We start from the raw sequence: 27578 nt of genomic DNA, 5'->3' as shown, positions 1-27578 counted from the left end.
CACACTCATCTCCAAAATAGGCTACCCGTCCTGTTATCTCCAAAGCAGACGACGCATCAATGGAAACTCATCACAAGCCCTTCACACCTCATCTGTAGAAATGATGCCACAACGCAGAGGGGATTCATGCACTATGTCCAGTCTCACTGCTCGTTACTCTACATACGCAGCTTCACACCTGATGCCACTTCATGTTAACCTTAATCAACTGGTCTAGTTTCACTGCTCGTTACTCTACATAGGCAGCTTCACACCTGATGCCACTTCATGTTAACTTTAAATCAACTGGTCTATGACCTCCCTTAGTTGAAACCGAAACTTGTAAACAGCAGCGGTTTGCGGGAAAAGACGGCCGACACCTGGAGGACACAACCGGCCATCTCTACTCAAGAGACGAGTTGGTCAGATAACTGTTGAGGAAAACCTGGAAATCTTAATTTTGGAACAATTTAAAAGTACAACGGTACAGAGGGCCATTCTGTGTTTTAGTCTGTTGTATAGGCATCTTTAGAGGAATAAATCCCAGCTGGAACACAAAACAAGTGAAACACGTTTTGGGGTGTTTATTTTCTGTGGAAAAAATGGGGACAGCCTAGGCCTTGACGGCAAACTTGCGAATGGAGTACAAGCGTGACTTCCTCTGCATCTTCTTGGTCATCAGGCTCTCCTCGTGTTTCGTCAACTGCCTGCGAATGGCACGAGTCTTCTTGGGCCGCAGGTCAAGGGGCTTGTACTTCTTGCCCTATAGAAAATCATGGAAGATAAGTTACAGGTTTGACAGAAGAGTAAAGTTTCATGCTCCCAACACCAATCCCCAATTGTGCTGATCTCTCAGTAGGCACCTTCAAATCTCTAAGAGTTAAGAAGAGTTAAGAAACTGCCTTACAGTTGGTACTAGTGGATACAAATTGAGCGCTACCAACAGGTACAGTTAAACCCACCGCTGACATTAACATTGGCATTTGTTGGCTCCCACCGCGGATTTGTGTCATTTGATTGACTCCACGGTGGTCAGCCACCCACCCGTCCCGGAGGACAGATGGATCTATTTAGCAAGGAATTATTCACACTGTATCCACGGGCAACAGGAGCAGTGCTGGGTGATCGTCTTGCATAATCACAGCTCATACATTAAAACATATCAAATGTAAAACAGAAAGACAGACAAGTTGTGCATGTCAAACCCCAGCTCAGGACACAAGAACAAAGTATAAAAATGAATTTGTGAATGAAACCATCAACTTTAACGTTCCACATTTAATAGGGAAACTTAAGAAATCCCCATACTTGAGTGCAGTTTTTTTAAATTAGGGTCAGAAATGACCAAAATCAGTATAGTATTGATTTAACATGCTATAAACAGATATACAATGTAATCCTGTGGGGTCAAGCTTCTGCCTCAAAGCAAACTGCTTGTTTTTGCCACTGAGACTTATACTGTTAAAGAGTGTGGGAGTGACAGCGTGAACTCACAGTTTGACTAGGTTCTCACCGCTCACACATTATTTTTGCCAATTTTGTAGAAGCCCCTTTTTTTCTAAGGGGTATTTTCTTTGGAACCAGGAAGTGTTAAAATACTAACAAAACTACAAACATCTGGTCAACTTCGGCACCAAGTGTCTGACAGCATGGAAAGGATCCCAACAGAAAGAGACCTGTGTGTTTACCTCAATAACTATAAAATAATGGTTTCGACAGTCATTTTGTAAAGAAATTGATACTTTGTTTCTACAGTTGCTGTAGTTTATTTTCTACAGTTCTTGAGGTAAATGAACAGGTTTATCCGTTTCCATGTTGCCAGACATTTATAACATTATGGCCTGTCCCTGACAAACACAAGTGGTTTACCTTGATGGTGGTGCTTGCGGAATGGGATTATACTGTATTCGCAGTTCTGCTGTTGTCATAGCGTTCTAACTCAATACTGGACCGATTTGGTTGTTAATTGTCTTTAGTAAAAGCTTGGACACTTAAAATCTCTACAAATGGGGCACAGGTTGTAAGGCACTCCCCTCTTGGGAAAAAAAGTCTTAATGTCAATCAACCAGCAGCAAGCAAGCTGACCCCATTTGCAAGCCCCAAGTCTTCTTTAGCATGCGTAAAATATATAATTTAATTCACATAGAGAATCCCCAAGAACTCATACCCAAACCCGCCATAATAAATACAATTCTTACCTTGTAGAATTTCCTCAAGTTTTCTTTCTGGGTCTGGTTGATGACTGTCAAGACTCTGGCGATGGACTTGCGGACAACGCGACTGAAAAGACAACACATACATCATTAGAGGAGCCTTGCAGACTATTGATAGCAGTGGCAAACATACATAGAAACATGATACAGCTTAAGACAGTGGGTTATGGAACAAACCAAATATACCATACTGCTTGCAACACCATGTTTAGGAAAAAAAACTAATTGGCACACCTGCTACAGGAAGAAATCACCACTGATGCAAACTAAATGTTGACGTTAAGCCCATCTTGCTTAGTCACAGAATGAATGATATTCGCTTCTGCAAACGTTAAACAGGCTGGTTTCTATCCAACTAAGACATATTTAAAGACAATTCAGCTTTAAAAAAAGTAAGTGTGCACATTTCCATCAAGGAAGGAGTTGTGATGGGCAGTGGGATTAAACATGTGGCCACAGCAACTTAAGCAGAACCACCTAATGAAAGAGACTGATGCGAGTGAACCCATTTCCTCCAACCTTTGCTGCAATATACCCAATGCAAATCAGAGTTAACCCTCCCTCTTCCAGTGAATACATTCATTACTATGTGAAAGAAGCATTTTTCCTGGCTATTTCCCATTTGAAAGGTCAAATTTTGTATCAAGAAGTTGGATGGAAATCCAGCTAGCAGCATATCTCCATTCACAATTTCGTGGAGGACTTCATCTCACTTTGACACGCCTCAACCAACAGATTTAAGCATCAATGCAGAGTGAAACTGTCATCAGAAATATAACGTTCAATGCGAGAGGTCTTCAGTTGTGGTACTTATCTGACAAATTTGTACATTACTGATGAGTTAGTTCAGTTACGTTGATCTAATAATAACATTGGACGAGCATACTCCTACATTATGTTACCCATCTACCAGATCTTTTGCACAGGGACTATGCAAATGCCATTTCAGAAAGAAAGTAGCAATGGACCATTCCTCCACCTCATCACAACGCAAATAGGCAAATTTGTTGGTGTTGGGCTTTGGCCAAATTGTTAACTGTGTGCTGTGTGACAGTATGAGAGTCAGGCAAGCAATGAACAACATTTTGATACATCTGGCTCTGCACACTTTACCGAGGGCCAGGTATTCGAAAATTTTTGAACCACCCCTCACTGCACCAAAAGATGTGTCCACACACCTGAGTATGCCACCAAAGAGTAAAAAAGTATAGCACTCACATCTTTGAGAGCTTGGAAGCAGCTCCTCCGGTCACCTTGGCAACACGGAGCTGGGAAAGTTCCACCTTCAGGTCATCCAACTGCTTCAGCAGCTCTTCCTTCTTCTTGCCACGCAAGTCTCTAGCCTTGATCTTTGCCTGGAATTAATAAAGTTATGTCAAAAAACATGTACATATAGTTTACACGCATCAACAGCTCTTTATTTAACAATGCAAAAATGTACACCTCCACAACACTAAAATACCACACCAACCCCAGGAAATTACAGCAGTCACAGACGGTAGGAAACACGAGATGCATTACAAAAATCTTTATGTTCCTTTGCCTTCTACTGGGAGATAATTACAGACACTGTTTTCATGTCAAAGTTGTCCAATGGATCACATGTCCAGATTACATTTACCGTTGATTAAGGAGCATTACACTTTGAAATTAACTATTGGCATGTTTCGGGCCTGCCAAAAACATGGAGCATACAGCTCAATCAAGATATGTCTAATGTTACAGAATGTTCAAGACAAACACTTAGCACACGTGACATACATGTGTAGGAAATAATGTACCTACGCTCGACCAATACGCTATTTAACTGGTATTATAGGATGTAATTTTACTATAGCACACATCCCATCACCGAGTAAGCTTAGCAAGTAGCTGCAAATGTTTGGATTCGGCTACGCGGTCCTTGCCTTCACTCAGGGATTCTAGCAATACACCTATCTAGTTGAATGCATAACATACGTTTGGTGTATATCCAACCAGAACGTTATTAACCCGTCATTAAAGCAATCATTCAGTCTTTTTAAATGTATGCCCACGAATATCCGAGTTGAAAGAGTAGGCCACACGCAGGCTGCTATGAGCACCAATGCTTAGAAAGGGGTAGCAACACAAATTTCCACTTAAACATAAGAATAGATCCATGGCGAAAAATTATAAAATATCTGAAGGACGAAGGTGCGGTGAAAGCAAAGTATTGTATTTTTTGAACTTGTGATGATTACACAGCCCTTAACATTAAAGATTACTTCGGATTCGTGTGTTTGGAAAAATCCTCACCATTTTCTCCGATGGCTGCTGCAGGAAAGGAAGTTGTAAGGGTCAGGTGAAATATCTACCGGGTTACGGACGAAACCAACTCAGATGTGGCGAATGGAATAGCCCATTCAGTTTCAATTGTCGGGCCCCGCCTGTGATTAAATATCCCACATTGAACAATTTGGAACAAATTACATTCACGTGATTATTAATTTATTACGGACAATGTTACCTTTAATTGCCATCTGTGCAAATATTAGATATGATAAAACGTTACTGTTGTAGAACATCGGGTAATAATTCCAGTTATGTAACATTTAATGTGATGTTTAAGGGTTCATTGTACACTACATTGGATTAAATGACCAAGTGTAAAGATTAACTGAATAGATGACTGAGCTCTGAGAGTTTGATGACATTATGTGATGACATTATGTTAGATTTACTGGTTGCATTCACCGATTAGACTCAATGATCACATTGTACTAGGTTCACATAGATCATGATCACAAAATTGTATTTCTGTTAATGTCGATTGACAGGTTTTTTGACTATTTTGAAGCCTGGGGCCGTGAGGTAATTCCGTTTCCGCTCCCCAAATACTGCCATGTTCTCTCAACAAATCTTGAGAGAAGGGATGCTGCGAACGACTGTGAGTACGGGAGGTGCAATTCACCGCGGGAAGTAAGCAAGCAAGCAAGCTTCACGCCTACAGATTTTGACAACTGCTCCATGCCTCTTGCAAGACACGTACGCCGGGTCAGCTAATTTTTCTAGTACTGTGAGATTGCATTGAAAGCTTTTGACTGAACGCATTTTCACCGAATTTTAACGGTCCCACCAACCAAACTGGACCAGTGCTAAAGTGGACTAACGTTAGCTATCTGGTGTTAGCGTCCTTTCCCTCTGCTGAAGTAGCCCCGATGGCGAAAAACACACAGTCTTCTCGGTTTCGAAAGGTGGACATTGATGAATACGACGAGAACAAATTTGTGGATGATCACGATGAGGCAGCGGATCAACAGGGACCAGATGCCGTGGAGGTAGACAATCTCATAAGGCAATATCCTTTGGAGTACCGTTAATGAACTGGGTGTATGATGCCCAGTAAACGAACCAACCTCTACCCCTGTAATGTTAATGTAGTTAACGTTTGCTAACCTGCTAGTTAGGTCACCCACCTGCTGCGTTTAACATTTTAAACCAATATTTCTGTGCTCCGAATGCTTCTAATTGGTTTGACTTTGCTGATCATTCCTGTGTAGAAAGATGCAAAGGTACACAATTATGTTGGAAAATGTGACGCTCGTGTTTACAGTGCAGTTGCAGACTTATCTGACCTAGTGTTGTTCTGGTTAACCAGCCAACCTAGAGTCCCCGTTAAAAAAAACAAATAAAACAGTGCTGTCCGCGTTTTCGCACAATCCAGCAAGTCAACTTTGACAGTAACCTTAGGAATTAACTTACATTAGGGAAATGTTGAGTGTCCAGGAGAACATGACTGCACAGTTTATTTTTTTTTATTTTAATTAAAGGGAAAGCATTTTGGAGCTATTCCACAAGCAGAAGTTACAGACTTATGAAGGTGCGTATTGTATTGTTGAAATTAAGTTAGCTTCATATTTGCTGGTTGCCAGTCCTGGACCATTTTGCATGTCAAGTTTGTTTTTTTAACCAGTTCAGTAGTTAACCGTGGTAGGTAATGCCCATAAATCCAGTCGGTGACTGGAAACTGGAAAGTGTAAGCTATTAAACGGTTTACTTAATCTTGTATTAAGGAGTAACTTCGAACACTTTTGGCGTGAAGGTTACTTTTACGAGTTCGTGTGTTTAGAGGTCAGTCAGAGTTCCGTGGTTCATCTCTTAATGCATGCTGTTTGTTTTAACGAGTCTGCTGTCACATATAACATGTGACGTCCTTGTCCTTGGGCGGCTTGTACTGAAATTGTTATATTTGATTGAAAACCTTCTGTTGAGGTTCAGAGTACTTATTGAACTACCTCTGATGCCAACAATTTCTTTGTGGTGTCCTAGCATATGTTCACATATTTAGACAGGGCAGAATACAATGCAGGCCGGTTAGGCTTGTGTTTGTATTGTTGGTCACCATGGAGCAGACCAAGGAGACCAAACACCCTCATCGACTATAGAACCATTGTCCCAGAAACCCTAGGCCAGGGTCACAAAAGTGAAGAGGTGAGGTCAAGACACCAGTAACTCGATAGGGGACTCAAACAGAACCTATCCCTCTGGTTGTAGCTGTGCCCTTTAAAGAGTAAACGAAAACAAAGGCCAGAGGTGGTGTCAAGTTTTGAATCCTCATTTGCCAATCTATGTGGTCCAGAGCGTGACGGCACAGCCCAAGACCTGTCGTTTGCATCTCTCTCTCTCTCTTTTTTTTTTTTGGTTCCCTTCCGTCATGTGGGCCCTCTGATGTGTCAAGTTGATTATAGCGATGATATCTAGGGCACCTGTTGTTCCTGAACTAACTGGCTAAGCCCAGGAGGCCTGGCACACTCCCAGCAGCAAGAAGCTAATGAAGCGGATGTGTACAGGGTCAGAGAGATGATACAAATGTTCTCATCCTGTGCATGTTTGTGTGGTCTCCATGCAATGTGCTTATTGAGCGTGTATATGAGACACAGCGACACAGTGACACGCCCTGTGTGTGGAGGGACACCACTGTAGAGCAAACTCAGTCACAGGCTTGGCAGTCACCCCAGCTAACTGCCGTCCATCTCCAAGAAGAAGAGCTGAAAGATGCTTACTTGCAGTCCTCTCGTGAACCAGACCCTGGGCTGTCAGTGTGCTCGGGCAGCACCAGGTTCAGGCAGCCACTGAGGTGTACACCTGCATCCCGGACCTCTTCCTGTCTGGTTCTCAGGCCAGTCCAGGTGAGCTGATGCGGGCCTGGGCTCGTTCCCTGGGCCGTAGTGCCTGTTGTTGCTTTCGGTTGGCTGGGTTTTGTTTGTGTCTGTTTGCTCAGCAGGTATAGACAACTTTAAGGTCGTGGGCCTTTTTTTCTCAGGAAGACCTAGGTAGGGGTTGTAATGTGCTGTCATGATCTGTTGTAAACCAGTCCGGTTACAGAGAGTGTTCAGCAAAAGCTAAGGGTAGAGGGTACTCGAGCTAAGCAGGCAGCCCTCAGTCTTCGCCATCCAAATAAGATCTTATAGAGAGAGACAAGGCTTTGCTTATGAAATGACAGCTACTTGGCAGTTCACACCCTATCTGTCTATGCCGGCAGCGTCATTGACATTCTGTTCCCCTAAACACTCAGTATGCCCTGTGTAAATAAGGGCCTAGATGAACAACTGGCACAAGTGTCTTACCAAGCTCTTACCAAGCCCCCTCCAATGGCACAAGGCCTGTGCTCTTTATTAACAAATTCAGCTCTTCTGAAGATTTATTTTAGAGTTTATATATATAAATGTGTGTGTCTCCATTGTTTTTTAATTTGCTGTGAATCAAAAGTAATGTTATTTTTGGACTCCCTGGAGTTTTCGCTGAAAGTTTTGGCGTTGTATGTATGCACTAGTGGAGCCTCTGGAGACCTGCGTCCCCATTGGAGGGAGGTTGGTTCCTTTGCTAGCTTGATACTGAACAGGAAAGGACTGTTTAGAATGAAGGGTGTGATCTCTGCAGATAAGACTTCATTTGAGATTGAGGAGGTGGCACAACTTCAGCCTAGGGGGATATTCCTGCCAGTGCGTACCGATTTCAACAAGCTCACACAACCACTGAAACGGTTTCAAGCTTTCAACATGGCGCCTTCTGGTAAAGTGCTTCAGAAGAAAAGGAGGGGGGGGCTTGTCTGGTTCCGAGGTGCACATCAGGGTTATGCGCTTGGGGTTATTTTTAGCTGTACTCTGTACTCAGCTGTTGTGTGATATTTTAACCACTATTCATATTTTCCCTATTAATAAAATAGGAAAGGCCCGGTGCTGGAATAGTTAGCGTACCTATGTCAGTTATCGGACAGTGTCAAACATCGGCCATTCTGTTAAACAATCAAAATGCTAAATTTAATAATGAATTAACAATCTATAACTTCAGTTTAATAATAGATTCACATGACAACGCAAACGCACACTGTCCTATAATTAACACCGTTACGATATGTGTCTTCTTTACGGACGGGCTAATTGCCTTATGGCACAGGGGTAATTAAATAGGGTTGAACTGTCAGAAGGGGTAATTAAACGGGTAACAGGGGTAAATCACAGGAGTGGGCCGGAGGCCCGGATGAGCTGGGCTGGCTCTGGAAATGCGATTCGTCCTTGGAGATGCGATTCCTCCCCAGCAGACCCTTCCACAGTTGTCTGTGTGTCTTGAATCTCACGTTGTGAAAAAAGAGGTGTGTGCTTTGGCAAGACATTCACTGCAGGCTGGCGAAGGGACAACTTTATTAGAGATTAAGGCTCTCAAGTCTATCGGATGCACTATGTTTGTTTGAACAAAACAAAAAAAGAAATCAGTTCATATGAAATGCATTTCTGTGTATCATGTAACGAGAAGAGAAATGACAGTCCTTGTTCTAAGGTTCCTTAACCAGCTGCAATGTACAGGAGAAATGATGACAGCCTTTCACATCGCCCTGAAGAACCCACCTATACACACCAAGAACCCGGCAGTTAAGGTACGAACAACCTCTTCTCTTCTGGTCACCAGGGAAGTACCGTCCGTGTTCAAAACACAAGTTTAAAGTCTCTCACAGTGTTTTTGTGCGGATTGTGTGAATTTTTCTCGAGGCGTTTTTAAAGCTAGGAGTTGCAGCTGTTTAGTGTATCAGTGAGCCTCTGCAGGGGTGGGGCAAAACATGTCTGGACTTTTTACTTCATGAGTCTGAACCCCACCTTTTGAAACTTGTGTTTCACGTATTTAAAATGCATGCTGTTTTTACTAGAACTGATAGCTAATATTTGATGAGGGTTTTTACTCTAATACGATTAGTGGCAGTGCAGATAGTTGTTTCCTATGTGTCTGGTTGACCTTTTTGTGTGGTGTTATCATAAACGTGTTCTCTTAATGTTTGTGGACTAAGAGGGCGCAACTGATTGGATACTGAGTCAGTAGGTGCTAATCACTTCCTGGGCCACACCAAGGTCTGACTGAGACGCCCCAGGAGTTAGTCATCTAACACACACACACACACACACACACATGCCTCTTGAGCATCACAGCCGTCATGCATAACTGTCTTACGCTACACTTTCCACATGTTCTCTTTGTCAGTACTTCATCACAGTCTTTTTCAGGTATAAATGAAAAAGTGTATTGGTTTGACCATAACCATACAGGCACTATACAGTATGACACAATACAAGAACAAATCTGTAAGCCGAAGACGGACACGTAGAAATGCGATTGTAATAAATGTGTTTGCTCCCTCCCTCCATCCATCCTTGCCGACCCGTCAGGAGAGAGCTCAGGCAGTAATGATGAAGGTGCTGACGTCCTTCAAAAACAGCGACATCGAGCCGGCGGTGAAGTCCCTGGACAGGAACGGCGTGGACCTGCTCATGAAGTACATCTACAGAGGCTTCGAGAGGCCCTCCGACAACAGCAGCGCCATTCTGCTGCAGTGGCACGAAAAGGTGAGACACACCACCCGACCCGTCCACGCTGCCTTGGTGGATAATCAATCAATCAATTCAATTTTGTATAGCGCTTCTCTAAAAACCCGAAGATGTTTACAGAGTAGTCCAGTCTAGTGATTCAGACAGTCATACAGGTGGTGGTAAGCTACATCAGTAGGCACAGCTGCCCTACAGCACGTTTACATGGATGGTCCAGTTATCTCTAAAGCAGCTGGTCAACCATAAGGTGACCCAATGAGCTTTGTGGGGCTGTAGTTAACGGAGAAGCTGTAAGTGTGGTAAGTTGTGCTTTAGTTAAAGGAGAGGCTGTGGGTGAGGTCAGTTGTTGGGCTTTAGTTAAAGTATAGGCTGTAGATGAGGTAAGTTGTTGTGCTTTAGTTAAAGTATAGGCTGTAGGTGAGGTAAGTTGTTGGGCTGTAGTTAAAGTATAGGCTGTAGGTGAAGTAAGTTGTTGGGCTTTAGTTAACGGAGAAGCTGTAGATGTGGTAAGTTGTTGGGCTTAAGTCAAAGTATAGGCTGTAAGTGAGGTAAGTTGTGCTGTAGTTAACGGAGAGGTTGTAGGTGAGGTAAGTTCTGCTTTAGTTATAGGGGAGGCTGTAGGTGAGGTAAGTTGTTGGGCTTTAGTTATAGGAGAGGCTGTAGGTGAGGTAAGTTGTTGGGCTTTAGTTATAGGGGAGGCTGTCGGTGAGGTAAAGTGTGCTTTAGTTATAGGGGAGGCTGTGGATGAGGTACAGTGTGCTTTAGTTAAAGGAGAGGCTGTAGGGGAGGTAAGTTGTTGGGCTTTAGTTAAAGTATAGGCTGTAGGGGAGGGAAAGTGTGCTTTAGTTAAAGGAGCTTCCTCTTTGCCTCTGCATTATGGATGTTTTATCTGTCCCTGCTCTACGCAAGCTTGATTAATTAAAGTCTGTGTCATTAAAAAGCTCTTGATTAGCTAAAATCAGGTGTGTTCGTCTAACTGAGCGTGCCATTGATGAGCTCAGTTGGCATGCAGAACAGGGATAGATGCAAGACACTTACAGTCCTAGTGAATATATACAGACATCAGCATACTCAGAAGTGGTAGACCACTGCTCTTCCATGCCCACATCCACGACTGAGGTGCCCTTGAGCAAGGCACCTAACCCCGATCACTGCTCCCCGGGCGCCGCCAATGGCAGCTCACTCCTCCGGGTTAGAGTGTAACATCACTTCACTGTGTGTGTGTGTCACTTCCCTGGATGGGTTAAATGCAGAGGTGGTTTTCAGAGTGTGTGTGTCTACACCACCTCTGCCATAGAGAGGACTTTCACTTTCACTTTCATGCTGAAATCTTTCCCACATTGAGAGGAGTCAGTGATGTCAGTGGCCATGTCTGTGTGGTGGTGGGATTTCTCCCATGCTCAGGGTGGGATGGGATGGTTGCTTGAACCTTCCTTGTATTGCATCAGTGAGTCTGTTTGGAGCTGTGTGCCTTTGAAGGCTCCAATGGGACTCCAGTGTTGACTACGCTAGGGGCTAATAGATGTAGATGTAGCAGCCTGTATTCCTGTTATCCATAGACCGACGCAAATGTCAACCTCTGATAAGGCAATAAAAGAAAACTGTTTGAAAATGAGTAAATACATTTCAAATCATCGATACTGAGGGGCCCAGTAAAAGGGAAGTTAAAGGCCATTCCTTGTTGAACTTTAGTGTGTAAAGAAGCAATACGGAGTTCCGTTTCAAAACTATTAAGCTAACTACCTAAAAGGCATGCAAAAACCTTGCAAACACCACCAATAGCCCAGCTTACACTGATAGAAGCTTGCCAACACACTAACTGATGTCTTTTGGCAGTTTAGCTGGCAATGTCATGCGTGTAAAAGCTGTTCTTCCATTTGTGCAGGGTGTACCAGCCTGTTACACATTAGGATTAGGGCATATCCTGGATGGCTAGTGGGCAAGTCACAGGTGTTTATCTGTCCTTCACATGACCATATGCTATCAAAATGAATTTGAGGATGGTACCTAAATTAGTTTCCTATAAAACCATACCTCAAAAAGTGTCAAATTGTTGCATAGTGTTACATTAACCTCAGGATGCAGGGCGTGTGTCTCAGTAGCAGGCAGTGACTTGTCTTGGGTGATTCTACTCTGATGGTATTTTTGGGAAATGCTTGCCCTGATTCAGCAGCTATTCATCAGGCTTCCCCTTGCCTATGCCTCGGAGATCAATTGGTCCTCTGTGCCCAGCGGAACAGTTGGTCAGCTTGTTTCAGTGATTGATGGACAGCTGTCAATATTTTTTTCAAGGGAAGATTTTCCAGTGCAGCAATGGGGCTGAAGTCCTGATTTGTGTATCACAGGAATACAATTGCAAAATTAAGTTAATTCCCTCATTAGATGTCCTGAAATGGACTGTATGTTGTCCACATGTCACTGATGCATGAGGCTCACTGTACACATGTTAAATGAAAACATGTAAAAAAAAGAAATGCAGGATGGAATTTCTATGATTTATTGTTATGAGTTGACTCCCCAGGTCAGCAGATAGGCAGGCTATTGGTCAAAATAGACAATGAAAAGGTATAGTTCAAAAGGTCAAAGTTCCCTGAATGTTTTTGTTTTGCCGAGTCTCAGTGGACACTAGGCAAGTGGCCTATTTGAGGTTATTTATGCCGATTCCTTCATTTGTCCTCATCAAAGAGGAGGAAGAGGGCCTCTGTAAACACGCCGTGCTCTGCCTCAGGGCTGGATGGATGCTGCAGAGTGTTCTTATCTATGTCTCCTCCTGGGAGCCAGCTCAGGGACGCCTCATCTCAGTCCCCCAGCTCAGGGACGTCTCATCTCAGAGTCCGCCAGCTCAGGGACGCCTCATCTCTCAGTCCCCCAGCTCATGGAGGCCTCATCTCAGTCCCCCAGCTCAGGGACGCCTCATCTCAGTCCCCCAGCTCAGGGACGCCTCATCTCTCAGTCCCCCAGCTCAGGGACGCCTCATCTCTCAGTCCCCCAGCTCATGGACGCCTCATCTTAGTGTCCCCCAGCTCAGGGACGCCTCATCTCTCAGTCCCCCAGCTGAGGGACGCCTCATCTCATGGAGGGGGTTTAGGCTCTGAGCTCTGTTAAGCGCCTAGAGGCAATTGTATTGTTATGGCGCTATACAAATAAAATTGAATTGATTTGAATTGAATGGAGCCAGTTCAGGGAGGAGCTAAGGGACGCCTCATCTCTCAGTCCCCCAGCTCAGGGACGCCTCATGTCAGACCTCCCCCAGCTCAGGGACGCCTCATCTCTCAGTCCCCCAGCTCATGGACGCCTCATCTCTCAGTCCCCCAGCCCAGGGACGCCTCATCTCAGTCCCCCAGCTCAGGGACGCCTCATCTCAGTCCCCCAGCTCAGGGACGCCTCATCTCAGAGTCCCCCAGCTCAGGGACGCCTCATCTCAGAGTCCCCCAGCTCAGGGACGCCTCATCTCAGAGTCCCCCAGCTCATGGAGGCCTCATCTCAGTCCCCCAGCTCAGGGACGCCTCATCTCTCAGTCCCCCAGCTCATGGAGGCCTCATCTCAGTCCTCCAGCTAAGGGACGCCTCATCTCTCAGTCCCCCAGCTCAGGGACGCCTCATGTCAGACCTCCCCCAGCTCAGGGACGCCTCATCTCAGTCCCCCAGCTCAGGGACGCCTCATCTCAGTCCCCCAGCTCATGGACGCCTCATCTCTCAGTCCCCCAGCCCAGGGACGCCTCATCTCAGTCCCCCAGCTCAGGGACGCCTCATCTCTCAGTCCCCCAGCTCATGGACGCCTCATCTCTCAGTCCTCCAGCTCAGGGAGGCCTCATCTCAGTCCTCCTGCATGGGTTTCCTCCCTTGTCTTTACAGCGAGGGGGGGGGGGGGGGGGGAGGAGGTTATCCGGCTCTAATAGATAACCATTCGCTTTACCATTTCGGAAAGGTTCCGCATGCTGTCAAAAAATGTTTCAGTGTAATGAAGGATACATTTCAACAATTTGTCTTTCTTTGTCTTCCTTCCTTTCTCCCTCCCCTTCATCCATCCATCCCTCACACTCAGGCTTATGCCGCCGGAGGTCTCGGGTGCATCGTGCGAGTGTTGACGGCCAGAAAGACAGTCTGACAGGAGGAGGGGGGTCCTTCAGGAGGAGAAGGGGGGAGAGAGAGAGAGAGAGAGAGAGAGAGAAGCGTCGCGATGAAGCACTGACTGGAGACTGGATGAGGAGGCGGTTCGCTGGAGAGAAAGAAGATCGTTCTTGATAAATGCCACGCTCTTTCTTCCTGAAGATGAAAACCCATCAAACCGTTCTGGAAAGCGTGAAAATAAAAAACACCACACACTAAGAGGAAATATTATTATTTTGACGGACATTGATACGTACGCAGTCGGAATGCTGTGTCTCAGATTGGGGGCCGGAGAGGGAAAAGGTTCATATACATACAGCAATTTCATAAATTATTTGAGAAGTCTGTTGAAAACCATCAGCATAGAGTGTGTGTCTGTGTGTGTGTGTGTGTGTGTGTGTGTGTGTGTCTGTGTCTGTGTGTATGTCTGTGTGTGTGTGTGTGGGTGTAATTGGATGGGGTCATGTAATTGACATGAACACAGAAAAAGAGCTGTTGAAAAAGCAGCAGTGAAAATGCATCATTTAACGGTGTGAGATATGTTTAGACAATGTGGTAATAAAAACACTGTGTATGGGTATGTGTGTGTGTATGAGATAGAAAGGGAGAGAGAGAACAAGCGTGTGGGTATGTTTGTTTGTGTAAGAATTAAAGCCTGACAGTTGGTGAGCCTATTTGTCTGTGAAATTGGATGAAATCAGTGTTTAATAATCCGATTATTTTTTTTTTTCTTCCTTGTCCCTCATTCTCATGTTTTGTACAGAGAGAGTACATTTAATATAAAGTTCTGGAGCTGTATTTAGACACACAGAGGGCCAGTGTAAAAAGTGGGAGGGGGACTGGGAGGGGGGTGGGGAGGGAGGGAGGGGGGTGTCATTGTAAAGTGCCTGCTGTAATAAAGCTCATGGATCATCACCACACGGAAGTTTTGTTGTGTCATTTGTGAAATCTCCCTTATATTGACCCTGTGTACATGAAATACCTCAATCAGTGTGTGCACATTTGTATGTATGTGTAGTAGTGGCCTCCACCTTCACTGTCAGAACTACTCAAGAAAGGTTGTTTCATGTCAACTTTGTGGGCGAGTCGGGGGATGAGGTGGTGGCAAAGTCTTCCTTTCCGAAACCTGTGCGGTTCATCCTATATACTTTTCTATCCTTTTGGGGTGGCTGGCTACTTGAGGAGGACATCCTCTGCATGGCCTGAAAAAGGTGATTTTCTTTTGGTGTGTTATTTTAGTGTGACCTGCTGGCAGTGCCGTCCTCCTCTCTGCTTCTTCATCCACAGCTCCAGCCCTGCTCTGCGTGTCGTCCTACTTTCCTTATTGGAAGAAAAAAAAGACACCAGGCTTGAGGATCCACAGAGGTGCAGAGATAGAGGGAGGGAGAGAGAGAGAGCGAGACTGTCAAACTTCGTGGCTCTTGTGCGTCAAAAGAACACATCACCTCAAGATACTTTTCCGTGTGCTGGTCTTTGACTCAAATGTCTCATGATTGTAAATAATGTAACCACTGAGCTGTGTGCCCGTGTCCCATGAATCCCCAGAACTAATGGTCTTGTATAATCTTTCAGAACACGGTCTTGCTGCAGTTGCGTTTTCTTTGAAATAGGGTTTTACAGCTGCCCGCTCACCTGACTTAAGTTTGATGTATCGTTACGGAAGCACAGCTATCAACTCAAACCGAAGGCTGACTCGGGACAGAATGTCATTCCGTTGAACAATAATGTAAAAAGCCACACAGCACCGTTAGCAGAGGCTAAAGTACAGTACCCCGCTATTCAGGCCATGTACAAAAGCACTGGCTCTTATCAGAATGTGGCATGCTATGCAGTCCGTACCCTCTTAACTCTCCACACTGTCATCTGTACATTATCCCTGGCAAAGTGTCACAAATCTCACCCTGGTTCCTTCCTTCTTCTCGCCGAGCCCTACCTCCCAACTGACCCCATTTCTCCAGTGTTCGCTTCCCCCTGAGGGAACAGACAAGGCGTTACGAGGCGACGGACGAGAAGAGATACAGATGAAAGGATGGGATGAGTGGAGGAGGATGAGGGAGGCGGGGCAGAAAGATATGAAAAGACGCCCGGGCGCATGAGGCTTGTGAATGTTTGATGAGTGTGAGCGGGTATCTGGGATCCTATTACTCCAGTGGCTGACTTCGCGGTGCCCACAGATCAAACTCGCTACTAATCAGCGTCACCACTACAGGCTCAGCAGCACTGACGAAGAAGAGCTCATAGGTCCGTGCAACACCACAGTGCAGCGAGCGCTTCTGGTTTTATACCTCAGCAACAGGAATATTTAATGTATCCGCTAATAATCAGCTGCAAAATTCAAATGAATATCCATGTTTTTCATTTCAATTTGAAATAAATTGTAAACTGATTTCAGTTAATTTGTTATTCCTTGTGTTTATGTGTATGTGCGATACTGCTTAAGTGGATGATTTGCAGCCTCTTTAACAGCAAACAGCAAACAGAGAGGTGCTTGTTTCACTGAAACGGGGTCAGGTGGGGATTTTTGATCAAATGAGGCAGTCACCTCTACAGGATGACAGCTCAGAAGTCCTCGTATCAAAAATGTAATCCAACCTTCATCTCAGCCTGGATCCTTCCTTCAACCTGTCACGTGAAGTGAGACAATTCTCAATTTCAAAAGGGGGAGAAAACCTGGGAGAGAAATGTGGTTGATGATTGATGATAACCGTTTGTCCTGCATGCTTCTAATGGCGTCTCTTTTGAAAAGATACACCCAGGAGACCTTTTTCAACAGGTAGGAACTGCAGTTAGAATGTATCATTGTTGTGAAAAACAACTGTAAGCTAGTGAGTGTGTGAACTGATGTGAAGGGTGATTTAAGACCAGTTTCCCATATGAAAAAAGCCATCATGGCTCATAAACGCACTAACAGCTAAAACCACCAAAGGCTTGATTGCAGTAATGAAATAAGTCTTAAGCTCACACACAAATTAAACAAAACAGTCATAAAGTTTTAATAGTTTAAATAGCATTCTGAAAAAAAGAAAAAGCTTGCATGTTTTGGTTTTGTCATTTCTTTTTTTTTTTCTTGTCCTTTTTTTTATCTTAACAACAATAACATCAAATATAAGTTTGGCAACAAATGGAGCACAGCACATATAGAATAAGTGATTAAAAACACAGATGGGTGGACAATGCAAGTCAATTCAACTAGCAACTCTAGAAACCCTTAACTTATAAAGAAAGAGTATTCTGACCATTACATCACTTGTGAAATCGTTCCCTCCCACAACAGTAGGAACCGGTAGAAAAATCACCCGTACTATTCAAGTTACACTTCAAAGGAGGCCCAGGCAAGCCACAGGCCAGGCATCGCAACCCAGAGCCTTCTAAACAGGTTGTTATTCAACATTTTGACAGTGTTGTACATCTCGGTTTTTCCCTTAAAACATGGGTACATCGACAAAAGCTCTTGCCTTCACTTTTTGTGTTGTTGGTAGAAAAATGCGATCATGAACAAAGTGTCAGAAGCTCTGCTTACAGCTCCTGTAGGGTGTAGGGCGGCGGTCGTCCTCTCCTCTTGGTCTTGCTCAAGTCTTAAAAGTTCCAGTTTGGTCACATATGCAAAGTGAGAATGGGGTGGGGAGCAGATATGTGCATCTAGCCTGTGCTTTCCCCCCCCCGCCAGAATCCTTCATTCGCTCCCAGCAAGTGCCACGGGTCCTAAGGCTGCCATAGAAACCAGGCTGTGCGTACAACGTGTGTAAAAAGGTCATAGGTAGGTCATTGATGAAGAACTTGCTTTCTGTTGACGCCCTGTGCTGGCAATAACACAGCTAAGCTCTAATCGGAACTTCCTCTAGAGGCATTCACCATGGGTCTTCTTCCATGCCCTCCCTAAAGTCCATTGGTAAAAATGAACTGGAAAAAAAAAACTGATTCTGGATTTCTCCAGTTTGGTTCACAGGGACTGGAATATTTCAGAAGAATGTTGTGGCTGATTAAGTCTGGCAGTGATTGGGTGCACCTGCGGGTGTCGAGTCCATGTAAGCAAATAAAGGTGACAAACAAGTAGAAAAAAAACAAACAAACAAAACACATTAAAAATCAAACAAAATGCTACATGCCATGTTTTTCAAGAAAGACATACAAAACATATTTTTAAAAGGCATATCAGAAATGTATTGATGTGAATCACAGAGGGAAAGGGTTGTTCAGTCTGCCATAAGTGTGTATGTGTCTGTAGGGGTAGGGTGGGCTCAGTATAGGAGTCAGGTGCTGGAATGTTGGAACGACTGGCCGGGTCTTGTGCTTCCAGAGGACAGGGCTACCGATCAGTCACTCTCAGAACAACGGCGCTGGAGTGTGTGTGTGTGTGTGTGGGGGGGGTGTCTTCCTGTGACGCTCAGACGCGCTCTCATAGAGCCTGCAGACGTCCTGTCTGATGGGGAGCTGTCACGCTGCATGGGGAAGACACAAGTGTCTCGTCACTGGAACTTGGTCTGTGTGTGTGCGCGTGTGTGTGCACGGTTATACAGCAGATATGAAGTTTGAAAAAGGGGCTCAGGAGTGCTTGATGCACACGGGGTTAAGATAAGACAATAGTGTGTGTGAGTGTGTGTGTGTGTGTGGGGGGGTTAAGATAAGACAATAGTGTGTTATTGTGGTCTCTGACATGCCTCTGACATCACCAACAGCACAACTAACAACATCAGGTCAAACTTCAGTACAAGTAAAGTGCAAGACTATTATTATTATTATTATGGTTCTCATTATCCTCCTTATCAAAATGCTAACCATTTTTTTTTCCATTTGTGAACAATATCGTGACTTAAATTAACAAAACAAACTGAAAAAAAGGCTATTAACAGGGTTATTGGCCTATATTCCCCTGTTGGGATGGCCCAATTCAAACCCGGCAAATTAAAAGCAATGGAGTCAGCGGCAGTCTCCTCAGTGGGCTCATTTTCAGGATGTCCTTGGAATGTAGGCTGGCTGCAGTGAGCCAAACAGAACAGCAGGGGGCACTGTGGCATGACAGCATCATGGTTCATTCACAAACTCCAGCTTTACGGAGTTGACGGGAGGGTGTGTGTGTATGTGTATGTGTGTGTAGAGACACTGTCTGGGCCAACTGCACAGAATCATATTTTCACAATTCACTTCTACCATTAAAGGAACCTCAGCTACATGAAAGACAGAAATAAAAACATCTTGCAGCCTCACATGTTCATTTTTTCCCCCTTGTCTATACACATTTATATACATATCTATATTTGTATAGGGATATTTGCTTTGTTCGTCACTCTTCCATTGAGCTTCGAAAACAAGATAATCCTTTTTGGATAGTATAGTCCACCACATATACATCGGACAGTGGAATATAAAATCGTTTCTATGGACAGGGACACACACACTACTGGCAAACGTGCTAAAATATCCTCTTCGGTGGAATATATCATTTAAAACTCCACAAACGTTTAGACGACACACACGCCCTCTTAAAATGCATCCCAGTCCGGCGAGGAACTGTTGGACTGGAGAATTCATCCCGAAACACAGGGGCTCATACCACAGAATAGCTCCTTCCAAAGGGCTGTGGCTCAAGTTGGTCAGACTCAAGTTAGTACAGAAGACAAAATGGCGTTAAGAAAACTCAAGAGGACAAAGAAAGGCAAGCCATTAACATCAGAGTGTCAAAGACAATAGAATGCACATGCAAGAGAGAAGTCGGAGGATAACGAGGCGTGTAAACTTTGCGAACATGGAGTCCAAAGACTACCGGGGGAGAGGAGCTGGAATCAAAACAGGCAGTGGTGTCTTTCTGGAGTTTTCCTCTATACTAGTGACTATTTTTCTTCTTCTCTATTCTGTTCTCAAAGGGTGCCTTTTTCGTTTACCTTTACAGCTACGGTTAAGAGAGCTGCCAGCGGACATATTTGACTGTGTCCATTGTCACTGCTTCAAGAGCGGTCTTGAGATGTGAAATAATAAGTGGACTGCAAGGTTGAACATCTCCACAAAAAAAACATTTGGCAAAGAATAACCTAGCACTGAATAAGATTAGATAAAACAGCAAAAGTTCATTCAGAAGAAATATGCAAAGATCTTAATAGAGATGTTTGCCTTTTTGTCTGTAAAGTGTGTGTGTGTGTGTGTGGTTTTGTGTGTATCTTTGTGTGTGTGTGTGTGTGTGGATGTGTTTTATTGTCGATATGGTCAATAGTTATCCAGCGTGCTGTCACAGAAGAGGTTCTGTACGTCCAACATGGCCGCTAGTTCATGCACGTGTTTCTGAAGGGCTGTGTTCTCTATTGTGTCTTGTTTTGGAAGCTGGGGGTAAGAATCCGGAAAGCTCCGAGATTCCTTCAAAAACACACACAAAAAAAGAGAGAAAAAAACTTGTCACCAGAACAGACATTTCCTCTATACAAAGTGTAAGAACACATTTATAAACATAGAACACAGTTAATACAGGTATACAGTTTGACAGTACTTGTACAAGTTGGAATTTAATTTGATAGCATTTCAACACGCAAGAATAATATAATATTACATTTGTATTCACAAGAATTGATATTGTAATATAATACCAGTTCGAATTTTTGACGTGCCTCAAGAGTAAACTGAACGGCTACAGAACAGATATAAGGTTTAAGTAGAGGTGTTCTTACCCGGAAGAGTACAGAACAGATATAAGGTTTAAGTAGAGGTGTTCTTACCCGGAAGAGTATAGAACAGATTACAGATATAAGGTTTAAGTAGAGGTGTTCTTACCCGGAAGAGTATAGAGCAGATTACAGATATAAGGTTTAAGTAGAGGTGTTCTTACCCGGAAGAGTATAGAACAGATATAAAGTATATAAAGTAGAGGTGTTCTTACCCGGAAGAGTATAGAACAGATATAAAGTATATAAAGTAGCGGTGTTCTTACCCGGAAGAGTTTGTGCAGTCGGAGGGTCGCTGAGCAGAACACAAACCGAATCATCAGCAACCGCAGAAACTCATCCCCATAGAACTGCAAGAAGGCTTGGTCTGAGCGCACACACACATACGCACACACACACACACACACACACATACACACACAGAGACAAAACATACACAAGGTTGTCACACATAAAAGGAAAGTGAAGGCCTTCTTCACATTAACAACAGAAAGCAAAATCATGTATTTACTGTATGTATGTATGTATGTATGTATGTATGTATGTATGTATGTATGTATGCAGCACAGACTGCCCTTGATCAGGCTCATCACTCTGTACCTATGGCCCGTGAGCGTGTGTATGTGATGGCGGCGCGTACCTATGGCCCGTGAGCGTGTGTATGTGATGGCGGAGCGTACCTATGGCCCGTGAGCGTGTGTATGTGATGGCGGAGCGTACCTATGGCCCGTGAGCGTGTGTATGTGATGGCGGAGCGTACCTATGGCCCGTGAGCGTGTGATCAGCGTGCCGATGTCACGGTACACCTTACGCAGGAACTCCTGGGCTTTTTCCCACAACCCCTGGCGCATGCTGCTGAGTCCACACACGGACAGGAAGCCCATGAGGGGGTTGTACAGGAAGAGGGTGAAGAGGCTGCCCCGCTGAGACTGGTCTGGTGGACAGAACCACAGAACCACAGAGCAACAGAACATCAGAACATCAGAACCACAGAACCAGTGTTAGAGGAGAGAAACAGAAACAAAGGCTGCACCCCTGAGACTGGTCTAGTGGACAGAACCACAGAACAACAGAACCACAGAACAACAGAACCACAGAACAACAGAACAACAGAACTAGTGTTAGAGGAGAGAAACGGACGATGAAAGTGTTGATAATGAAGTTTATCATCATAGGATATTGGCAAGGATGCGTGTACCATACAGATCTGTGTGAGATAACAGACCGAGATAGCAGAGTGTAATCCAGATATGTGGATATCTAACTTGATACATTTCTAGATAAATACTGTTTTAATGTTTTTTTTTTTAAAGCATGATCTCATATGTAATACAAAACAACGTCCTTCTTAAATGTCAGCTCTGGGCTGCTTCTGGCTCCTGCCTCTGTAGCGATTCCTACAAATCTGTGCTGTGTAACACAACTGCAGTAAGGTTACTGATATATAATCTGTGCTGTGTAACACAACTGCAGTAAGGTTACTGATATATAATCTGTGCTGTGTAACACAACTGCAGTAAGGTTACTGATATATAATCTGAGCTGTGTAACACAACTGCAGTAAGGTTACTGATATATAATCTGAGCTGTGTAACACAACTGCAGTAAGGTTACTGATATATAATCTGAGCTGTGTAACACAACTGCAGTAAGGTTACTGATATATAATCTGAGCTCTGTAACACCACTGCTGTAAGGTTAATGATATATAATCTGAGCTGTGTAACACCACTGCAGTAAGGTTACTGATATATAATCTGAGCTGTGTTACACGACTGCAGTAAGGTTACTGATATATAATCTGAGCTGTGTAACAAAACTGCAGTAAGGTTACTGATATATAAATCTCCTTGAAGTAAACACCTTGCATGCTCTTAGGGTAGACCGTAGGGGAGAGAAGGCAGACGATTGGCTGTCCGAAGAGATTAGTGAAATTCTGTAAAGAGAAGAACAAAAACAATTCAATTCGCATTACACTTCATATACGTCATATATTCGATTGTCACTGCTGTATTGTAGACATTTCCTACGCTGTGATTCGTCTAAATTCCATTTCTCTCAGGAATTACTAATTGGTTTTACAGGAATTACTAATCCCTCTTAATTACTAATTGGTTAATGAGGGGCACCTCAGCCAATCACAGGCTTACGCTTCACTCTGTCCATCTGCATTTGTGCTTCTGTGTTTGCTGCTATGGGCTATTTATTTTCTTTTTAAGCTAATTTTATCTGATGTCAGAATGAAATAAAAGCTTTTGTCTGAATGTTTTATAAAAGTAAATGGTGGTGTGCTTTAGACACCACAGAGCCACCCAAGGCTGGAACAAAACCGTTGCAGTTCAACCTTCGCTGCTCCCTGCGAAGTGAATATAATATGACGAGATCGGCCACAAGAGGGCAGCCTTTAGCAATCCCTACTACTTCATTCAGTGGGTGCAGAATTAACAACTACCATTAATAAATAAACGACAGGTTAAAAAAAATGCATCCATTAATGATGATTCACTCTCTGCTCAGGAACTTAAAATATTTCTATGTACCCATTACATCACGTCCAAGGTCTCTTTCTGTTTATGAATAAATTATAAAATGTATGAATTTGTTTTGTTTTTTTAAAAGGTAGCTCAAAAACGCAGCGTGACCTGTTTCACCCCATGACCTCACCTTGTAGGCCGTGCTGTTGGACGAGTCGACCACGACGAACAGGGGCTTCCTTGTGAAGGGGTACAGGTCGCCAGGGTGGAGGCTACAGAAATCATCACACACACACACACACACACACACACACACACACAAACACATTACAAGGAATCTAAAGGCACTACAGTGAACATTTTGAGAAGCAGATACAACCCCCAATAATACAGACGTCATAGATGTCTATGGGCAGACAGGCAGGGAGTCAGCCTACGAGGAAGGAGCCAAGGGCTGAGTGTGAGGGACGCAGATTCAGGTGACTCACCAGTGCATCTCTTTCTGGGCCTGGTTTCTCTTCTGCGTGGTCTCTCCGTTTACCACGTCACGGTTGGTGTTGGTCAGCACACCACCAACATCATAGGGGCCTATGGGATATGTAGTTCTTTGTGTTTAGAACTGGCTAATTCGAACACACCAAAACATGCAAGACAGTCCATGTTAACAAATAAAAAGAAAACATCAAGGGTCAAAAGGGTCTCGACAAAGCTGAGGAACTCTCATCTAGATCCTGACCAAAAGGCATAATCTGCCTCTAAAATGGAAAAGCTTGGTTCTACTTTACTTAACTAGACCAAAAGCAAGAGGATAATGGGATATGTAGTTCTCCCTCTTCCCTTAAACAGAGGCCTCTGAACACAACAGCAGCAAAAGAAAAATCGATGAGCTTTTATGCACTGGCATGAATCAATAAGGCCCTGGATGGGACTGCTGTTTATCTAATGTAAGCAAAGGCAAGCTGCTGATCTCAAGTGGGACTACAGGGGCTGGGAATGCAGTGGGGATGGGACACACACACACACACACACACACACACACTGCTATGGCATTTAGGAGTCGGGCCAAGGGGTCTGATTTCAGGGTTGATATGAGAAAAGTAGAAAAAACTTTTGAGCTCTAAGAGGCAAGTTCTTGTAGACACTCTCACACACTCACACTCACACTCTCTCTCACACACACACACACACACACACACACACACACACACACACACACACACACACACAGCTATGGCACTTTAGGAGTCGGGCCAAGGGGTCTGATTTCAGGGTTGATATGACAAAAGTAGAAAAAACCTTTGAGCGCTAAGAGGCAAGCTCTTGTAGACACTCTCACTCACTCACACTCACACTCACACTCACACACACAGAAGTTCTTGTAGACACTGTACATACTGTATGCTGCCCATCAGACAGGGGCAGTGGGAGAATCAGGCCAAACCAGTCACTGATCCAATCAACTTACATATTCCAAACAATATACAGCTGTTGGCAAGTTGTTGCCGAATGCCCTTCATATACATAGATGTGCTACACTTTTTTCGTTTTAACAGACAGTCAGCAAACGACTAATGGACACCTCACCTTCAAACTCATTGCGTGTAGCGGGGAAGACTCCAGAGGCCGAGAGATAGACTAGTAGCACGCTATTGGCTGGCAGCTCCTGCAAACATGGAGTCATGGAACTCAAGTCAGCCAATTGCATGCTTTTGCTACAAACGCACAATAAACAATGCCAGATGTGTGAAGCATATGTTGTTCATCTGCAAATACATTTTGAAACACAAACACACACACACACACACACACACACAACATCATGCTGTACGTCCAGAAAACGTTACGGAATAATGCTTACGGAGCCTATATGAAACTGTTCTATATGTTTAAAGTGGTCGTCAAGTGTGCTTGTCGCCGTGACAGCCTGATGTATGTTTGTACTATTGATATCCACACAAACATCAACAAACACCAGTGACGGCGGCAGAGAGGCGCTCTCAGCAGCCAGCACAGATTATGTAACTATAGTAACAGCCGAGGATAGTGACAGAAATGGGGACGGGGTGGGGGGGGGGCATTTTATACTAGTGTGGTGTGTGATACTACTGAATCACAGGCGTTTGTGAGGGAGTAGTAAGAGGAGGAGGGAGAGGGAGAGTGACAGATGAGGAGAGAGAGGGAGCGAGAGAGAGAGAGTAAGAGTGGAATCACAAACAAAGCTAGAAAGACGGACTGAACGAGACAGAGGATGTCGGAGAATGAAGAGGGGATGCAAGGAAGAGAGAAAAAGTGAGGGGATGGGCGGAAACCAAGAAAGAGAGCGAGAGGGAGAGGGGGGGTGAGAGAGAGAGGGAGAGATAGGTAGGGGGGGTTAAGAGAGAGAGGGAGAGACAGAAGAAGAGAGAGAGAGAGAGAGAGAGAGAGGGAGGGTGAGAGAGGGAGAGAGAAGGGGGAGAGGTGAGTGAAGGAGAGAGTGGGGGGGAGAGACAGAGAGAGAGGGAGAGAGAGAGGCGGGGGGAGAGAGAGAGGTGAGTGAAGGAGAAGAGGACACAGATCTGCTCAGTGGGACTCTCTCCAGGCATGCTGGCATGTAGTCAGCAGCGTGTTCCAAGCGAGCTGTCAATCACGCCCTGTTCCAAACGAGCTGTCATTCACGCCCTGAAGACAAACACTAACAGCACTCGGACCAGGAGGGCCACAGCCCTCTACGTCCTCAGCTCGTGGACCACTGCCAAACACAAGAAGGCCGTCTGGCATCCACATCAGCTCCACGGGCCAACCTGCAGTACCACCCAGAGAGGAGGCTGTTCCTCACCCAGAGAGGAGGCTGTTCCTCACCCAGAGAGGAGGCTGTTCCTCACCCAGAGAGGAGGCTGTTCCTCACCCAGAGAGGAGGCTGTTCCTGCACCCAGAGAGGAGGCTGTTCCTGCAGTACCACCCAGAGAGGAGGCTGTTCCTCACCCAGAGAGGAGGCTGTTCCTCACCCAGAGAGGAGGCTGTTCCTCACCCAGAGAGGAGGCTGTTCCTGCACCCAGAGAGGAGGCTGTTCCTCACCCAGAGAGGAGGCTGTTCCTGCAGTACCGCCCAGAGAGGAGGCTCTTCCTCACCCAGAGAGGAGGCTGTTCCTCACCCAGAGAGGAGGCTGTTCCTCACCCAGAGAGGAGGCTGTTCCTGCAGTACCACCCAGAGAGGAGGCTGTTCCTGCACCCAGAGAGGAGGCTATTCCTCACCCAGAGAGGAGGCTGTTCCTCACCCAGAGAGGAGGCTGTTCCTCACCCAGAGAGGAGGCTGTTCCTCACCCAGAGAGGAGGCTGTTCCTCACCCAGAGAGGAGGCTGTTCCTCACCCAGGGAGGAGGCTGTTCCTGCAGTACCACCCAGACAGGAGGCTGTTCCTGCTTTCCCAGGGCTTTAGGTTGGGTGGACAGTGCACAAGCACACCTAGTCTGGCCACTGTGTGAAACTGCTGTTCCTCAATAAATAAGCAGCCTCTCAGAATGCCAGTTAGCATGTTGCTGGTGTGAACGTGCTGTGTGGGTCCACATGGCCTGGTCCAGCTTGCACACGTGAGGGTATTTATTGTTCTAGAGTGACTGGGAGGGTGTATACGCCATGAACAGCCCAAATCGTATTTCATTGCGGCCGTGGTGAGTTACAGAGGGATGATGAAGATGTACGGAGAGGAAGAGTGGTGTGCTCGAGGTCAGGAAGTCGGCGGGAAAAGGTACAGGGGAGAGACAGTAACTGATAAAGAGATGATGGAGAGAGAGAGAAAGAGGGAGAGAGAGAGAGAGAGAGAGAGAGAGAGAGAGAGAGAGAGATGAATGGTCGACGGAGCTGTAAACTAGAGTGTACCAAACAGAGTGCTAATGAGTGTTAAGAATGAAAGGGTAGGGATGCAGGAACAGATGGGGGGGTAGAGTTACGACAAATGAAAAATACATTTGGGTGAACAATTACTCTACTCCGACTGTGGAGGGGAGTGTCTGTGTGTGAGTGTGTGTGAGTGTGAGTGTGCGTATGCGTGTACGTGTACGTGTGTGTGTGTGTGTGTGTGTGTGTGTGTGTGTGTGTGTGTGTGTGTGTGTGTGTGTGTGTGTGTGTGTGTGTGTGTGTGTGTGTGTGTGGTTGCTGCAGACCTTGAAGGAGGCAGAGAGGAAGGTGTAGAGCTGGCTGAAGGTGGGCTTGTAGAGCAGGTACTTGTGAGGGTTCTCCCTCTTGGCTGGCTTCTCAATGGGCTCCTGTGAACGACAGAGAGAGAGGAACGGAGAAGGAAGATGTTGACTGTTGAGCTGTATTAGCAGGAGCAGTGGTGGAAAGCAT

At 45.0% G+C, this 27578-nt stretch overlaps 3 protein-coding genes across 3 annotated transcripts in view; 1 reads left to right on the top strand and 2 right to left on the bottom strand.

Annotated features, from left to right (window-relative positions):
- Positions 1–548: 548 nt before the first annotated feature.
- Positions 549–4510, bottom strand: rpl35 (ribosomal protein L35). Its single transcript, XM_080842125.1, has 4 exons — positions 4470–4510; positions 3411–3547; positions 2178–2259; positions 549–742 (listed from the first exon to the last, which is right to left on the bottom strand). The coding sequence occupies exons 1-4, from the start codon at positions 4470–4472 to the stop codon at positions 593–595; spliced, it is 372 nt and encodes a 123-aa protein (XP_080698251.1). The 5' UTR covers positions 4473–4510; the 3' UTR covers positions 549–592.
- A 573-nt stretch (positions 4511–5083) lies between these two features.
- On the top strand, positions 5084–14963 carry arpc5lb (actin related protein 2/3 complex, subunit 5-like, b). Its single transcript, XM_080842956.1, has 4 exons — positions 5084–5512; positions 9016–9087; positions 9869–10045; positions 14072–14963. Exons 1-4 carry the CDS (start codon positions 5372–5374, stop codon positions 14132–14134), a joined length of 453 nt encoding a protein of 150 aa, XP_080699082.1. The 5' UTR covers positions 5084–5371; the 3' UTR covers positions 14135–14963.
- Positions 14964–20334: 5371 nt separating this feature from the next.
- The window catches only part of scai (suppressor of cancer cell invasion), a gene marked incomplete at its 3' end in the record, with an annotated part of 40737 nt that continues 33493 nt past the window's right edge, over positions 20335–27578 (bottom strand). The window contains exons 11-18 of the mRNA XM_080842168.1: positions 27395–27496; positions 24842–24920; positions 23746–23845; positions 23448–23529; positions 22647–22719; positions 21544–21717; positions 21050–21150; positions 20335–20481 (exon numbers count right to left, since the gene is read on the bottom strand). Coding sequence (XP_080698294.1) covers positions 20335–20481; positions 21050–21150; positions 21544–21717; positions 22647–22719; positions 23448–23529; positions 23746–23845; positions 24842–24920; positions 27395–27496 — 858 coding nt within the window. The remainder of the gene's footprint in view (positions 20482–21049; positions 21151–21543; positions 21718–22646; positions 22720–23447; positions 23530–23745; positions 23846–24841; positions 24921–27394; positions 27497–27578) is intronic.

This window comes from Sprattus sprattus, assembly GCF_963457725.1.
Source record: "Sprattus sprattus genome assembly, chromosome: 7".
Classification (NCBI taxonomy): domain Eukaryota; kingdom Metazoa; phylum Chordata; class Actinopteri; order Clupeiformes; family Clupeidae; genus Sprattus; species Sprattus sprattus.
Note: the sequence above shows the minus strand (reverse complement) of the source record. Positions and strands in the feature narration are given on the sequence as shown.

Coding starts and splice junctions, on each gene's coding strand:
- arpc5lb (XM_080842956.1), top strand. CDS start 5,372: ATGGCGAAAAACACACAGTCTTCTCGGTTTCGAAAGGTGGACATTGAT. Junction 9,088..9,868: donor CCAAGAACCCGGCAGTTAAG/GTACGAACAACC, acceptor CCGACCCGTCAG/GAGAGAGCTCAGGCAGTAAT. Junction 10,046..14,071: donor TGCTGCAGTGGCACGAAAAG/GTGAGACACACC, acceptor CCTCACACTCAG/GCTTATGCCGCCGGAGGTCT.
- rpl35 (XM_080842125.1), bottom strand. Junction 2,260..3,410: donor GCTTCCAAGCTCTCAAAGAT/GTGAGTGCTATA, acceptor TTGTCTTTTCAG/TCGCGTTGTCCGCAAGTCCA. Junction 743..2,177: donor ACTTGAGGAAATTCTACAAG/GTAAGAATTGTA, acceptor GATTTTCTATAG/GGCAAGAAGTACAAGCCCCT.